The following is a 17,049-nucleotide window of genomic DNA, read 5'->3' as shown; positions in this document are numbered from 1 at the left end:
TAGTTTGTAACAGGCCACTAGATCCCCCCTCAGCCTTCTCTTGTGGAGGCTGAACACATTCAGGTCCCGTAGCCTTTCCCTGCAGGGCCTGCCCTGCTACTCCCCCGATCATGCAAGTGGCCCTCCTCTGGACCCTCTTCATGTTGTCCACATCCCTCTTGAAGTGCGCCGCCCAGAACTGAACGCAGTACTCCAGCTGCGGCCTGACCAGTGCTGCATAGAGGGGGAGGATCACCTCCTTGGATCTGCTTGAGATGCATCTGTGGATGCATGATAAGGTGCGGTTGGCCTTCCTGACTGCATCCCCACACTGCTGGCCCATGTTCATCTTGGCATCAATGATGACTCCAAGATCCTTTTCTGCCTCTGCACTGATGAGAAGGGAGTTCCCCAGCCTGTAGGTATGGTGCCGGTTGTTCCTCCCCAGGTGCATCACCTTGCACTTGTCAGTGTTGAATCTCATCCTATTCTTGTCTGCCCACCCTTGTAACCTGTCTAGGTCCGATTGTAGCCTATTCCTCCCTTCTAGCGTGCCCACATCCCCCCACATCTTAGTGTCGTCAGCAAATTTGAACAGGGTTCTATTTACCCCCTCGTCCAAGTCACTGATGAAGATGTTGAACAGTGCGGGCCCGAGGACCGAGCCCTGGGGGACCCCACTGCCCACATCCCTCCAAGTCGAAAATGACCCATCCACCATGACTCTCTGGGTGCGGCCCTCCAGCCAGTTGGCGACCCATTTGACTGTGTGGGTGTCGACACCACAGTCCCCCAGTTTCTTAATGAGAACGGGGTGAGAGACAGTGTCGAAGGCCTTCCGAAAGTCCAGGAAGACTATGTCCACCGCTACCCCTGTATCTCAGGATTTGGTGATCTGGTCCTAGAAGGCCACCAGGTTGGTCTGACAGGACCTGCCACTAACGAACCCGTGTTGATAGCTCCTAAGCATGATCTTCCCTGCTGGCCCCTCGTGGATATGTCCCAGAATAATTTTCTCAAAAAGCTTGCCCAGGATTGAGGTAAGACTAACTGGTCTATAGTTTCCCAGATCCTCCCTCCTCCCCTTTTTGAAGATGGGAACCACGTTGGCCCTCTTCCAGTCTTCTGACACCACACCAGAGCACCACAGGTGCTTGTAAAGCCGTGCCGGGGTCCCACAATGACCTCAGCTAATTCCCTCAATGCTCAATGGTGGAGATAGTCCGGACTTGTTGATTTGAATACAACCAGTCCTTCCAGAAGTTACCTAACTAGTTCCTCCCTGACCCTTGGCCTAGGTGTGCCTCCCCTGGGATCTAAGGGGGAGCCATGGGGGGGGTGACTGTTCCGGTCCCTGCTCAGGAAAATGGAGGCAAAGAAATCGTTAAATATGTTGGCTTTGTCGTCTGGTGTGATGACCAAATTTCCTAGCGTGTCCTGTAGGGGCCCCACATGACCCGGAACCTTCTTTTTGCCCCCAATGTATTTAAAAAAGAACTTCTTGTTTTCCTTGATCCAGGAAGCTAGTCCCAGTTCCATCTCTGCCTTTGCCTTCCTGACTGCCCCCCGCTACATCCCCGAGCAACTGCAGTATAATCCTCCCTGGTGATGGCCCCTCCCTTCCATTGGGTGTGCGCCTCCCTTTTAGATAGGAGACATTCCCGGATGCTTTTGGTAAGCCATGGGGGCTTTTGTGTCCTCCTGCTCCCTTTGATCCATGTTGGGATTACCTCCCTTTGGGCTTGGAGGATCATCTCCTTAAGGAGCAACCACTTTTCTTGAACACCTGGCTCCCCTCCCCTCCGGGACCTCAGTGCTTCCCCGACTATCCTCCTTAGCTCACTGAAGTCCACCCTCCTGAAATCTAGGGCTGCTGCCTTACTGTAGGCCTTTGCCACCTTGCGCTGGATGAATTCCAGCAGATGATGATACTGTCGCCCAGGTAGTTGAGCACCCGCAGCTCCCTCACCAGGTTATCGCCCATGGCCAGCACCAGGTCCAACAAGGCGTCTCCCCTGGTGGGGCTGCGCACCTCCTGGGTTAGATGGAGGTCCTGCATTCTGGCTAGGAACCTATGTGAATGGTCAGACCTGGCTGACTGCTCTTCCCAGCAGATGTCTGGAAAGTTCAGGTCCCCCATGATGACCACATCCTGTTATTTAATGTTTGTCACCTGAAAGCTAGACTAGTTTTACCAGAAAAAAGAGAAGCTAGAACTGTGTACAATATTCTAAGCAGTGTATTATTTTTGTTCTGTGAAAAACAGATTTGCTTCCCCCATCACTCCTGGCACCTTCAAATTCTGGTCCAGATTTATACAGCCCTTAAAGAGATAATTACATATATACAATCATTCAGGATATTCTCATTAAGACAGCTTAGGTATAAATGTCAGGCATTGAAACTAAAGTTCTCTTAACAGTACTTCCAAGGCTTCTGGACAATCTCCCAGCTACTCATCACCTGTCTACAGTGCCTAATTGCAGGGCATGGGGCATACATATTAAGAGCAAGTGGATGGGCTTTATTTCTCAGTAGCAGTTCCAGGCTTGGAGGGAAGGCAATATAAACATGACCAATAAGACTCAGCTCTTCCCACTGCATTTTTTTAATAAAAACAAAAAAAGAAAGAAAAAACAGAAGACAGCATGTTTAAAAGATACAGAGGCATGTCTAGAGAGCTATTTAAATTGTGGTTTTACAATTTTCATGGAAACCATGAAAAAAGTGGTTTCTACAAATGGCCAAGAAAATGGTATTTCCTGTGATTTTGCATAGAATTGCCTGGGGAAAAAAAAAAATATCAGAAAACAAGCACTGCAATTCCTGCAGCCATAAAGCACGTGGTTTGAGAGAGAGCTACTGAGAGGCTGAGCTACTGATGTGGACTTAGAGAAGGCACCAGTCAGACAAGCAAAAGGGTTTTGGTGCCAGCTTTTAAGACGCCAGGTGCAATGCTGGAATCTAATGATGACTAACTGGCTTCTTGGCCAATCAATGACGAGGCATGGGACCATCAGGGACCCACGGACAGTCAGTGGTGAAGGAGGGCTTGCCATGAAAAGACTGCAAAATTGGTTCTGCACGCCATGAAAAATCACTTCATCCTGCCATGATTTAGTTAGGTCCCTAAGCCCAACTAACTCAAAGCAGGGCAAATAACCAGCTTCCCTTCCCAGTATTTCCCACTTCCTTCTCTTCTAATGCATGTACAGGGCTTGGGAAAAAAAAGATAGGGATGGGGACTTTAGAACTGATGATGATGAGACACAGGCAGCATGCACTGAAGCTGAAAACTCAAAAATAGGTCTGTGGCCACCTGTTGGGAAGCTCAGTGGAAGGTGAACAGCTCATGCAAATTTTAAGTCTGACAAGACAAGTTTATAAAGAAAAAATATGTTTGCTATTATCATCATGAGCCTACCTACAAAAAAAGGGAGCCTTAATAACTCTTAGAAGCTTTTGTTTAACATAAATAGAAATGCTGTACCCTTGGAAAGGAATAAGTCTCCCAAAGGCCTATAATATTTCAACTTTAATATTTTAAGTTCAGAACAGAAAAATCAATGTTTAGGTGTTCTCAGATGGCCATCAATTTTATTAAATACACCGATACAATATTTGATAGTTTGTTTTAAAGTCACTAGAGTGAATTATTTTGCCTTTCCTGTGATTAGCAAAGAGACTAACCTTTCCAGAATGACAGAGGAGAACAACTAAATGGAAATGTCAGTAAGTGGCTCAATAGGGAACAGTTTTCCCTCAACTAACTGGAAATAGTAGACATTTGGAATATTTGCTTCCCCTGAACACGCAATTGTCTTTCTTAAAAATACCCCCAAAAACTATGTTCCCTTTCTCTACTAGTAGCCAAAACTGATTTTCAGATATTTATGTTTAGAGTCAAAAGCAGTGCGTTTCAAAGGCCTCAAGGTAATTACCATCCCTGGGCATATATCACCTACAAAAGAAACCTCAAAAATAGCAGAGACATACATTTTCAGGCAACACACATTAACTAGTAATAAAGTCTCTACATGTATAATATACCAGTTTTTTTCTCAAATAAATCCCAAAGAAAGCAACAAGGCACTGTGAAGGGATAGGCTGATCCAACAGCTGGGAAAGGTCAAGATATGTTCCAAACACCTGCAGAGCACCAGTTAACTCCTCAGAGCCCTCTTTAACAAAGATTCAAAGCCACACAAGCCAAAATACACTAAGTGATCTTCAGGGTCTTGTCTTGCCCTTTTGTCCCTGTTGCTTCGTAATCTTTACATCCCTCTTTTCAGGGCTTCATCATCCTCCCCACCTGAGGTTTACCACCAGCTGACACCTGCTTCCTCACAAAAGGAGCAGAGAGTCTTCTTCCAGGTCTTTCTCTGATGACGTATTTCTCCTGCCTGCTAACCTCTGCTCTAGCTGCAGGAGACGCAGATGCTATTTCCTAAATGGCACATGACTGGTAAAATGTGACCTGCAGTGACAGGGCTTGGGGCCCAAGGAATACAACAGGTACACTGGAACACACACATATACTCCAAGGTTTTATACCCTGTTACAGATGTAACAAGCACTGCGCTAACCTTTCACTGGTGTAATTCTTGCCCTACAAAACCTTCTCCTTTTCACCTTCTATTTATTTTTATCCCATAATGTTTCAAATATATCATAGTCTACAACTGCCTAACTGTAGGACTTATAGTTTCATAGTTTCTAGGGTCGGACGGGACCTGAGTAGATCATCTAGTCCGACCCCCTGCCATGGCAGGAAGGATTACTGGGGTCAAATGACCCCAGCAAGGTGTACATCTAACTTCCTCTTAAAGACCCCCAGGGTACGGGCCAGCACCACTTCTCTTGGAAGTTGGTTCCAGATCCTAGCCGCCCTAACAGTGAAGTAGCGCCTCCTGATATCTAGCCTAAATCTACCCTCTACCAGCTTGTGACCATTATTCCTGGTCACTCCTGGCAGTGCTCGGGGGAACAAAGACTTCCCCAATACCTGCTGATCCCCCCCATGACTGGTTTGTAACAGGCCACTAGCTCCCCCCTCAGCCTTCTCTTGTGGAGGCTGAACACATTCAGGTCCTGTAGCCTCTCCTCATAAGGCCTGCCCTGCTGCCCCCTGATCATATGAGTGGCCCTCCTCTGGACCCTCTCCATGTTGTCCACATCCCTCTTGAAGTGTGGCGCCCAGAACTGAACGCAGTACTCCAGCTGCGGCCTGACCGGTGCCACATAGAGGGGGAGGATCTCCTCCTTGGACCTGCTCGAGATGCATCTGTGGATGCATGACAAAGTGCGGTTGGCCTTCCTGACTGCATCCCCACACTGCTGGTCCATGTTCATCTTGGAGTCAGTGATGACTCCAAGATCCTTTTCTGCCTCTGCACTGATGAGAAGGGAGTTCCCCAGCCTGTAGGTATGGTGCCGGTTGTTCCTCCCCAGGTGTATCACTTTGCACTTGTCAGTGTTGAGGACTTAATTGCTTCAGGCAGTACCATACTCATTTATGGCACTGTTATGGATATTGAAATAATTTAGGTTCACTCATTTTTTGTTTTAAATTATTTTACAAACATTCAGATGAATTAGAATCCTCTTCTTTGTTAAAATCAAAAAAAAGTTGGTATTTGCCTGCAATGTTCACGACCCAATCAGATCAACATTCTGAAACTGATCTGGCCCTTTTGCTGCAAAAGCAAAATACAAGAAAAGGAGACATGGCAAAATGTACCTTGGATTTAGTTTCACTTTAACGAGCCCGTTATTCCCATGCAAGAGACATTTTATAAACTAACATCATAGATGTAGGAACAAGTGTCAGGCTATGAAACTCTGATTGCATCCAAAGCTACTCATGAAAAAAGTTGGTTATATAATTGCCACTGCCCTTCTAAACATACCCACCTAGACAGGATGTTTCCAGAAGTTTATAAAGAAAAAATATGTTTGCTATTAATATCATGAGCCTCACCTTTGATAGAAGGTTTTTTGAACTAACACTGTAGCCTTTTAAGCTCTCATGTAACTTCTGCAAACACTGCACAACTTGCCGTTGCTGTTCATCACTCCTCAGATCTTCTTCTTTGATCAGAAAGTCATAGTGTTCCAATGGTCCACTGCAAACCAGCAGGGCTTTAGAGTTCACGTCTGATAGAGTTTTAGGAGCTACTTTCTCAGCAGCATAAACTGTGTATGCTGCAAAATAAAAAAATATTTAACTGTTTATAGATCAGTTCCTAAAACTGCCAAATATACTGTAAAACAACACATACCAGGTAGCTTTTTTAAATAAAATAATATGCTATGAAATACTTTTACTTTGTAGCAAGAGGAAAAATCAGATAAATATCCACCAATGTACTGTCTACAATTCTAATATTATAAAAGCCTAAGTCTGTCCGTAACATTTTAATCGCACTCTAACTGGCTGACAAACAGCCAATCAGGGTGTGAAGAAGCATTTGGACAGGTGGCAGCCCACCGCCATGATGGTAGGGACACAGAGCATGGAGTTGGGGGGGGTGAGGCCTCACCCCACCCCCACCTCCCTCCCCGGTGGCTGGAACATCAGCCCAACCAAAGAGCAGCAGCACTGGCCTTATCCCCCCTTCCCTGCCCTGCTCCCTGCGGGTGGTGACAATGGAGTTGGGGGTAGGGAGGGGAGACCACCAGAGCTGGCCGCACCCCCCTCCCTTGCTCCTTGGAGGTAACAGCGGCAGTGGCAGCATGCGGTCAGGATGCTGCGGAGGGGCGAGACCACCGGTGCTGGCCTCGGCCTGCCCCTCCCCTCCTGTCATCGCCGCCTGCAGGGCTGACTCAGTGGCAGTGGGGGGAGGAGTGGGCCCAACACAGAGAGGGAAGGAGCTGTCTTTGCACCCACACCCTGCTCCTTGGAGCCGGTGACGCCATGGGGTGAAGTGGGCCCAGACCCCGTGGTGGGGGTGGGGAGGGAAGCGGCCCTAGCCCCAGCTGGTCGTGGGCCCGGCCCAACCACAATGGCAGGGAAGGGAGGAGTGGGCCTGCACCTGCTCCTGCCCTCCCCCTGGTGCCGCAGTACAGAACAGGGGGAGCAGTCCCAGACCCCAAGTGGAAGGGCGGGGGAGCAGGCCCAAGCCTGGCATGGCGGGGGTGGGGGGGTGGGAAGAGTGGACCCACTGTGGTTGGGGGCTGGGGGGGGGAGAAGCAGGCCTGGGTTGATGCAGTGGGAGTGGGGGGAGGGGTGAACTGGGCCCAGTGGTGGTGTGGGGTATGGGGGAGGATCAGGCTCAAGGCGGGGAGGAGAAGCCAGCCTGCTGTGGCAGTGGGTGGATAGGAGCTGTTGCAGAGAGGGGAGGAGCAGTCCCAGACCCCAAGCAGCAGGAGGGAAGTAGGAAGCAGGCCCAGATGAGGGAGAGGAGGGCCACAGGGCTCCATCCCCACACACTCCTCACCCCCCGCCATCCCATCACTCTTGACAGGCAATTGGCTAGTCTTTTTCTATTTCTCTAAAGCAACTTTTAAAATATCATTCCTAAGTGGGAGTCACTTTAGTAGCATGTTTTAACATGTTTGCACATGTACACACACACCAGCCCAACCAAAGAGCAGGTCACAACTTAGAATTTCTTTTCCATGAGAAGTTCTGATGTTTCAAAGTTTGTTTTTGTTGCAACTTGAACAACACAGACCTCAATGCATGATTTCTTCAAGAACCTTAAACTTCTTGCCATTTCTTATTCTAATAGTTGTTTTTATTTATATCTTGTTTGAGGTATTTGTTATCTTTTCAATAATAAGCCCCCCATCGGGTTCCCCACAGGCCTGAAAATTTAGGGGCGGGGTGTGGTGCTGTCAAATATCCGGACCTGTGGGGAACCCCAGGGGCCAGATAACATGGCCCAGCATGCTGGATCGGGTTAGCAGGGAGATGTAGGGCCCAATCATGGCATGCAGGGTCAGGCATGGCCAGGTGGCACGGGGCTCAATCCCAGCGTGCAGGGGCTAGGCAGAGGCGGCACAGGTTCTCATCCCTGAATATGGGCTGGGTGGAGGCAGTGGAGGACTCTGTCCTGGCCTAGGGGCCCAACCCAGCCCACACCACAGCCCCATGCTGCTCATCTGGCCCACAGGCCCAGGAGGTTGAGCACCACTGTTCTAGAGCATAGAAACTGAGTTCCTACTGTGTCTCTTCCAGCCTTATTTTCTAGTCTTTGCATTACATATGGTTACCATAGTTCCAAGAGAACACCTGTTGGGTGAGGGGGGTTAATATGACTGGGGGGGCAAGGATATGCTACTACCCTACCCCTCATTCCCAAGCCACAGAGCACCCCCCCAGCCCTGCCGCTGCTCCTCACTCCCAACCCACATATCCCTGGCTGTGCCACTGCCCTGCACTCCCAACCCACAGTATGCCGCTCCCCGCCTCCCCACAAATCTGTGTTGATGACCCTCACTCCAAATCCAGAGTCCCCTGGGCACTACCTGTGCCCTGCACTCCTGACTCACAGTCCCCCACCCCTCCTGGTGCCTCTCACTCACAAGCCGCACAGATGCACGTGCTCCCCACTGTCTCCAGTTTTCCTTCCCCTAGCCCCAAGAAGCTCTTTGCTACGGTAAGCTGGAAAGTGCTGGGAAAAACTTCAATGATAAGCAAAGCAAAATCCCAGACATTTGATGATATTTTAAAAAAATGCCCATATAGAGATTGGAGGACATATCCAGAAAATCCCACATGTATGGTGATTCCATATCACATATTGCTCCCTTAAACTGTGAAATCCGTGTCTAATATTCCGATATGGTCACACCAGCCTGTAAAGTAACACGATCATTGCCTTTGCTTTACTGTACAGAAACGTTCATATTTATTCATAACCAGAATTAACTCCCAGAAACAAGCTGCATCACAAACTTTATGTTCCTATACACCAACAACCTTTCTAATTTTTAATTCTCTGCTTAGAGCTGCCTCCAGTTTATATGTTTTATTTCTGTTCTTAAAATGTACATATTCAAATTGATTCTCATTTTATTTCAAACAGCACAATTGGACACATTAATTTGTTCTGCAGAATATTTACTACCCCAGCTTTACTGATTAAAATACCAAAGGCCAAATATTATGCTACAACGTGAAATTTCTTTTTATTAGAAGACAGGAAAAAAATATATATATATATATACACACACACACACACACACACACACACACACACACTGAGGCAAATAAGAACATATGAGCTCAGTTAGGGTTTGAAATATTCATGTGCAAATACAAAGATTTCCCTGGCAGAGGAGAATCTCAGAACAACTTCCACAGAATCCAAGCTTTCCTTTAATTGTTTACAGTTGTAAAGATAATCATCTGAATGTGAACCAAACATAAAACAATGAAGTCTATTTCCCAAGCCTGGGGTCCCTCTGGTTTGCTAAGCTGGAGCAGAATGAAAGGCTAGCAGTTTTTAATACAGCTATTATGAACTTTGGAATGATTTGTCAGCAATGACGCTGTAGAGACTCACAGCAAGTTTCACCCGGTTGCTTGTGAAAGCAAGTCAGCAGCTCATGTGGACACAAGGGATTCACAAAGGCCAACCCAAAACAGAACTTGAGGGAAATACATACTAGCCTCACAGCACTCAGAAGGCTCAAGGAGGGATGTGACAAACACCTCTGTTCCCAGAAATCAGGTAGGTTGTGGGGTGCCCAAGATGCAGAATACTCTTTTTAATTTTATAGCAATCATAAAGTGCTACTGAGGCTTCAGACTAAATAGGTTCTGCCTGTCTACACACTGAAGAAACCCTAGCAATGCCCCCCCACCCCCAATTCCTTGCAGCAATTCTTAACAGGAGCAGCTTCTACATGTAATCCAAGTCCCCCCACCCCCCACCTCAATTTTCAGCTAGGAGGTAAAACAGAAAAGAAGCTGGGCCTAAATATCCCTGATAAACTCTCCTCCCCCACCTCAACTTTTCGGTTATACTCCAATTAACAGCTCTGATCCTCTGAATACTAGGTACCTGGTAAGTTTACTCAAGGTCTGAACTTTCAACAGTTATGCAAAGAAAATAGATCTTCAGTTTTAAATGTCTACCTGCTGTTCATAGGGAAAAATGCTGCTAGGAAAAGCACTTTTCACTCTTCTAATTGAGAGTTAAATTAAAATTTGGGCTACAAGACTCATTACTGTAATTAGATTTTTAACGTATATTAAACAACCATTACAAGTGCATTTATAATTATAGGTCTGCTTTATAGCTTTGATGGAGAAGTAACTATAAAAAAAAAAGGGAAAACAATGATAAGTAAGAAATCTCATTAAAGAAGAAGGGATTAAATTAGAACACACAAGTGGGACTTTTGTCCTTTTATACAAAAATGAATGTCACTATTTAGGCCTACAGAGGTGTAGGTTGTAGGCCTACATGTTAACAGAAAATTAGTAGAGAGAGGCTGAAGCAGATGCAGGATTTCATAAAGGAGAATGCAAGAGCACCTACCAGTTCTGCAGGGGTGGCTGCATCCCCTGTTCTTAGCCCCCTTCCCCACTCAGGGCAGTCAGATATTGCCACAGGAACAGCAATAGAGGACTTCTTAAGATCCCAAAGCAGGTAAGAATATCCCCCCCCTTCTCTTTCATGCTCAGGGGGCATGACTGATCCCCACCTGCCACTGCCCCCACTGTTCCAGCAAGAGAAGCTCCACAGCTCTTCCAGGCAGGCTCAACCAGGACAGCGGCAGCAGGCAGGCAGGATCCCCAACCCTGCATCCATTCCCAGAATGGCAGGGAACGGTGGGGAGACCAAGATGGGAGGGAGAACCGGCTCACTTGCTACTGCTGCTCTTGTTCCAGGTGGAGCCCAGCCCCTGAGCAGCCCAATTAGTTTGGGACAGGAACATCCATCACACCCAGGACAACAAGGACAGTGGCAACAGCAGGCAAAGAAAGGGGGCATGGAAGGGAAGGGGACATGCTTCTGAGCATGGAGAAGAATGGAGCAGGGGGAATTATTACCTTCCCAAGGAACTTAAAAGTCCTTCACTGCTGCTCCTACCATGTGGTCAGAAAGACAGATGCAGCTATGCTCCCTGGAGAGACGTAGTTAATTAGTCTGAAGTCAAGCAGACAGCAGGGAATATTGTCTTACAGACCAACTCAGAGATGCATAAGCCTTCATAAGCAACAGTTTACTTCATCAGATGCACCTGATGAAATGAGCTGCTTCTTAGGAAGGTTTATGAATCTCTGATTGAGTTGATCTGTAAAGTACAAGTCTACCTTGTCTTCTGGAAGATTAGTCCCAGACATCATATACCTGGAAGAGGTTGTATTATTCTTTTTTTCAAAAAATTATGTTGGAATAGAAACTCAAGCAACTGATAATGAGATCTTCAATCTGAAGACATCTTCCAGTTGTCTGGTACAGCAATGATCAGACACCATTTTCATTCATTGATTTATGGATGAATAGAAACATCAGGTAGCCACCTGCGTATCAGTGATCACAGCCTTTGAAATTTTATTCATTTAGCTCTATATTAAGACCAATGGCCTGCATCTGGCTAACACACATCTTCCCAAAAGGGATCCTTTGATTTGAAGATGTAAAAAATAAAGAAACCACTACTTCCACTGATAATGTGCTACTGTTGCCAAATAAAAAAATTGGTTTTATTACCATCTGATAACTGCTGGGGAAGGACAATCCAAATACTTTTCATAAAGACCCCTACATATGCATCCAAAACCACTGTGATAGCCACCTCAGTGACAACCACAGCAGCAAATGTAGCCAACCACTGAATGACCAAAGACTAGAACTGATTCTGTTAAACCAGCATTGAGGCATATTGCCAAAATAGCAGGCACATCTGTGTTGTTATTGTTTTGCAGACAGCATTCTGTCTCAAGAGCTTTTCAGAAGCACTGAAATTTGCATTAAAAAAATGTAATAGGGGAAAAAAATAATTTTAAAAAATTAGTTTATCACCTCAGCAATTCAACCAGAAGACAAATACCTATGTTTGAATAACTAAAGAACCAAACAATGCTTGAAAGCTAAAAAAAACCAACAACCCTTACATAGCACTCTGTCACTTGGCTGAAGAAATCCTCCTTCTACCTTTACAGCCATGACACCAAAGTCTTAGGGCACCTATACACATGCCCAACACCTGCTCCAATGTGTACTAATTAGCACACTCCAGCAGCCTCAGCATCATGTGTATTCAGCATCCCCATGCTTCAAAATGGCAGCAGGGGCACTTTAACAAAAGCTCAGCAAATGAGCTTTATTTAAAACACCCCCAGCACCATTCTGAAGCATGGGATGCTAAATACACAAGACACCGCAGGCACTTCAATTATAGTGACTCCAAAGAGCTGCTCTAGTTAAAGTGCATGCCCCCGCCCCCACCCCGGAACATGTGTAAAGATTCCCCTAGGAAGTAAGACTATTGAAATGGCTAGTCTCCAACCCTTTGGGCTGCTGTTACTAAATCTTTTTCTTTTTCTGGAGGAAGAGGGGGATTTCCACGGCTCTGTCTTCTCATGATAATTCTGCAAGGTGAGGGGAGAAGACTAGTTGGGCCATTGCACCCTGACATTCTCGTTTTGGCAGAGGAGATAGGGTATTAGTGAGACACACTCCTTGTACTCATAGTCTGTAATACATTACTGCTGTTCCTTTCTTGTCTGCTTTAGGTCATAATTCTGTAAAAATGTACATCTCTGTTTTATTTTAAATCATATAAATAATCCCACTGTCTTCTAGGACTCAGATGACTTCAAAAACAGTTAGAGAGATGCTTTCAGTTAAGCATGTACAGATTTGTAGTAAGTGAGAGCCTTGGAATATAAGCTCTTCAAGAGGCCATACCTTATTCTGACTCATTAATAGGCTTGGCAGGATTCCATTTTTAATGCTAAACATAGATAAACATCAATTTCACCTAACACTCACAGACCAATGAACAAATATTTTCATTGGTTATAATCAAAATTCACAGAAAGAAGACATAAGAAAACATAGTCTGGAAGGGGGGTAAGGAAATCCAGGAGAGGGGGTGCCACACATATGTGCATATGCACATACATACACACATATACAGAGGGGGCAGAGGGAGCCCTGGCTGCAACACCCGTGTGCTGTTCTCGCGGTAGTGGCCTGAGCAGCTGCTTCAGGAGCTAGGGACCATGCTCAGAAGGGGGGGTTGGTCAGATGCCAGCTGCTAGTGACAGAGCCTAGAAGGTGGGACACTACTTAAGGGTCCCCCTGCACAGGGGCAGGGCTGGCAGCCAAGAGGTCAGTGCTGTTGACCACTCGCTCTGCCCAGGTCCCAGCCAGGGATCAGGTGCCAAATACCCTCCAAGCCCGGCCCCTGCCCTGGCACTCCACTGTGAGAGCGAAGGCTCCAGCCTGGCATGACTGTACTACCAAATGAACAGAAAGTATGCTTATTGATTTATGGATATTTACTTTTTATATTTTGACATGTGATTTTATAAAGCTTTTAACAGTATTCTGTCATTACTAGATGAGCTGCCCCACACCCTTAATTTCATGCAATCCCAAAAATTTTAATTGATAAAAATCAAAATAAATGCTTAAAATAACCATTGGTTTAATCTACTGAAATTATTCAAAAATAAAACTCAAATCCTGCACGTACACTCATAAAGCACTATCTTGAAATGCATTTTACAACTAGGGGTGAGAAAGGGAGATGCATCCTAACCCTCAGTTACTCTTTTTATCTAAAAATAAACAAGTTAAAGAATCCTCGGATAAGTCAGCAGAAGCCACACCAGCATCTTTTTTTTAAATGAGAGCTCAGTGGACGAAGGACATCTTACATATGTTTGTTAACATCAGTGGTTCAAACTGCAGAACAATGCTGACATTAAAGCAAGAAAACTTGTAGTCGGGATTCTTCGGCTATTCTCTCATCTTTGTCACAGACTTACATGACCTTGAGCACATCACTGAACTTCTTTATAGTCTACATATTAAGCATCTATGTGCAGTAGCATTTATAAAACTGCTTCTTGCCTCTATTACTACACTGATAAAAGGGTATGGCCTGCGCCATTGCTACTCACACCCCATGTATTCCACAGTCCCACAGCATAAGAATTTGCTATGGAAACCTCCTCTTATCACAGAAACTATGTTAAGATTCTTTAATTTTCTGCTCTTAAGGTTGGAAACATCTGGAAAACATGAACAGAGACCAAATCAAAGCAGCAATGGCTGCTCAGGACCTCAGACCTTGTTCAACACCAACCTAACAAGGGAGACTCTACTGATGACAATGCAGCAAGTCTGAAACACAAATTCGGCAAGTTAAATATGCCACTGGCTAATTATTTTAGTGTGTATGATTATATGTGTTAATAAAGCACTTTTCACAAAACCCCAAACCGCTTCCTTTTCCTTCCCAGGAGCTAAATCCTTTGATTGACTGCTTATGCCAAGAATTCTCAAACAGGGTTTTAGGGCAGCCTATGGTGCTGCAAGATCTTTGGGGGGTGATGTGAGGTGTGAGGAGATAAGCAGATAAACTAAGCAGGCAAGTGCAGGCTCAGACTTGTCCCTGCCTGGCCAACCCTCCATCCCCACTACCAGGCCCCTCTGCAAGAGAGCAAGCACTGTGTTCTATAAATTCATTTCTAAAATGGGCTGCCACTCAATTCACAAAACTTATGAAGGGGCCTGGAGTCCAAGGGGTGGTTTGAGTCCAAACAGATTGGAAGGCACTGGTCTAGCACTAACCAGCCGCAGAACACATTACCAACCATCTGTGTGGCCGCAGCACCGAAGGAACCCAGCTCAACACGGGACAATCCCAAAAGGAACATGGCATGAGACAAGACAGGCCCAGGGACCAGCAAGGTGGCATGGATCCATGCTGTAAATCGGAGCCTCTGTTTTAAACTAGACTGTTTGGAGCTAGGACATTCTCAGTGGTGGCAGATCACAGAACGAGGAGCAACGGTCTCAAGCTGCAGCAACAGAAGTCTGGGTTAGATATTAGAAACTATTTTCTCAACAGGAGGGTAGCAAAGCATGGGAACAGGTAACCCAAAGAGGTGGTGGAAGCTCCATCCTTGAAGGTTTTCAAAACCCAGCTAGACAAAGCTTTGGCTGGGATGGCCTAGTTGGATCTGGTCCTACTTTGAGCAGGGAATTGGATTAGATGACCTCCTGAAGTCCCTTCTAGCCCTCATGTGCTGTTTCTAAGCAGGCTGGCAGCCAGCAGGGGAATTCGTTTTGGCCGAGGCCTTAAACTCTTCTAAACGTTTCTGTGCCAAGAAGAGGTTCCCAGAGTAGATCCTTCCTCCGTGGGACGATGCACTACGCGAGCAGCAGCCGCCCAGGCCAGGCCCTTCCCTCCGCGTGGTGAGAGCAGCTTGGTAAACGCCGGCGCCGGGCAGAAGGGGGACCCCGGCCCGCACCCACCTGCGGCTGGAGCCAGCACTGCACCGAGGAGCTGTAACGCAAGAGCAGCCGCAGCGGCCCGGCAGCAGGCAAGGGCCGGGCCAGACCAGCGGCGGCCTGGAAGAGCCGGCTCCCGCCCCGCCCCGCCCCGTCTCGTCCTGCCCGGGGGAGCGGAGCTGGTGCGGAACAACGAGGACCCCCGTCCCGTCCCGTCCCGTCCCGTCCCCCTGGCACTAACCTCTCGGCGGGGCGACAGCGCGAACCAGCAGCGAGCGGGCTGGAGGGCGCCAGGCCCCGGCCCGGAACAGGCAGCACGCAGTAACCAAGGGCGACGCGGGCGACACCATCTTGCCGAGCGCTGCGGGGGGCGGTGCATGCTGGGACATGTAGTCCTGGCCCAAGGCGTGGGGGGGGGGTGCGTAATGCTGCCCCGGCCGGGCCTTGCTGCGCTGCGGATTATGAAAAGCAGTGGTGGCAGCGCCAAGGCCCAGCCTGAAACACGTGTTAGTAAGACAAAGTACGGCGTCACTGTGCCCTGCTCTCCCTCAGCCACCCCCAATGTAGGGTCGGCCCTCCAGCCCTGCTTTAGGGTTGCCCACCCATCCGGGAATTAGATGGACATCTCCAGGAGACAGCTGAGAGTCACCCAGGAGATAAATGATAGGGCATTCATTCAAATAAATATTAAATGTTGAATCCAATTGATATCCCATGGGTTGTTTAAATGTAATAGTCAAGTGCATTTGCCTTCCCTACTTAAAGTCTGTGCACCATAATTAATGTCATTATGTCATGTGATCAAACCCTCCAGAATAGATGTAAACAGAGTTAGCAACCCTTCCCCTGTTACAGACCCCCACCATGTCGCCAGCCCCTGCCTTACAGAGCCCCCCCATGTAGAGCCAGCGCCCCAGCCCCTCTTACAGAGCCACCCCCCCACTCCCCTCAACGCCCAGCCTGCTCCACATCAAATATAATGGCAAAGGCAATGTCCCAGTGCAGGTGTGGAAGAGTTGAAGGGCATCATCTGAGACCCAGTGACCCCCCATGGCATTGCAAAGTCCCCACCGTCTAAGCAGGAAGTTGGCGGGACAGGTCACGCTCCCCTCAGCCACTGGGTACAGAGTGGAGGAGATGGGATCCAGGGTCCCATATTAAAGGAGCCAGGCATAGTCAGCTTGCAGTAAAAAGTGCTTAAGGTGGGGACATGCTCACTGTCTTCCAATCCCTGAAGGGCTGCCTTAAAGAAGAGGGAAAGCATCTTTTCTCTCTAGCTGCAGAGAGCAGGATGCGGCCCAGTGGACTGAAGTGGCAACAAAGGAGGTTTAGACAGACTTGCAAGAAACACTTCTTCGCTGCTAGAACAGCCAGCTTGTGGGACAGGCTTCCTCCAGAAGTTGCGGACTCTGGCTGGAGGGGTACCACAGGTTTCAGAAATCTGGCCAGGGAAGTGGTGCTCTGCGGGCACCCGACTAGACATCAAGGGGCCTCAACAGCCGGCTTCAACCAGTTCATATCCTGCTTCAGGTATACACCATTGAAAGCCAGGACCCTGCTCATAAACAGACTCTCAGACCCCACAGCCAAGAACTGTATTAAAATGGAACTAAGTGAATTGTACTGGTATTACAGGAAG

General features: G+C 47.4%; 1 protein-coding gene across 3 annotated transcripts in view; it reads right to left on the bottom strand.

The window, feature by feature from the left end:
* The window catches only part of AFG1L (AFG1 like ATPase), a 127,257-nt gene extending 111,260 nt beyond the window's left edge, over window positions 1-15,997 (bottom strand). Inside the window, exons 1-2 of one of the 3 annotated variants that reach the window (XR_016441157.1) lie at window positions 15,652-15,997; window positions 5,960-6,183 (exon numbers count right to left, since the gene is read on the bottom strand). Coding sequence is in view for 2 of the 3 variants with exons in the window: in XM_090037644.1 (XP_089893770.1) it covers window positions 5,960-6,183; window positions 15,652-15,799 (372 nt within the window). In the remaining variant the exon portion in view is untranslated. The remainder of the gene's footprint in view (window positions 1-5,959; window positions 6,184-15,651) is intronic. The other 2 variants (XM_090037644.1, XM_090037652.1) reach the window with 2 other exon arrangements.
* Window positions 15,998-17,049: the final 1,052 nt, after the last annotated feature.

Source organism: Crocodylus siamensis, chromosome 1 (genome assembly GCF_052110815.1).
Source record: "Crocodylus siamensis isolate JL-2025a chromosome 1, ASM5211081v1, whole genome shotgun sequence".
NCBI lineage: Eukaryota > Metazoa > Chordata > Crocodylia > Crocodylidae > Crocodylus > Crocodylus siamensis.
The sequence above is the reverse complement of the archived record's forward strand: the minus strand, read 5'-3'. Positions and strand labels throughout refer to the sequence as shown.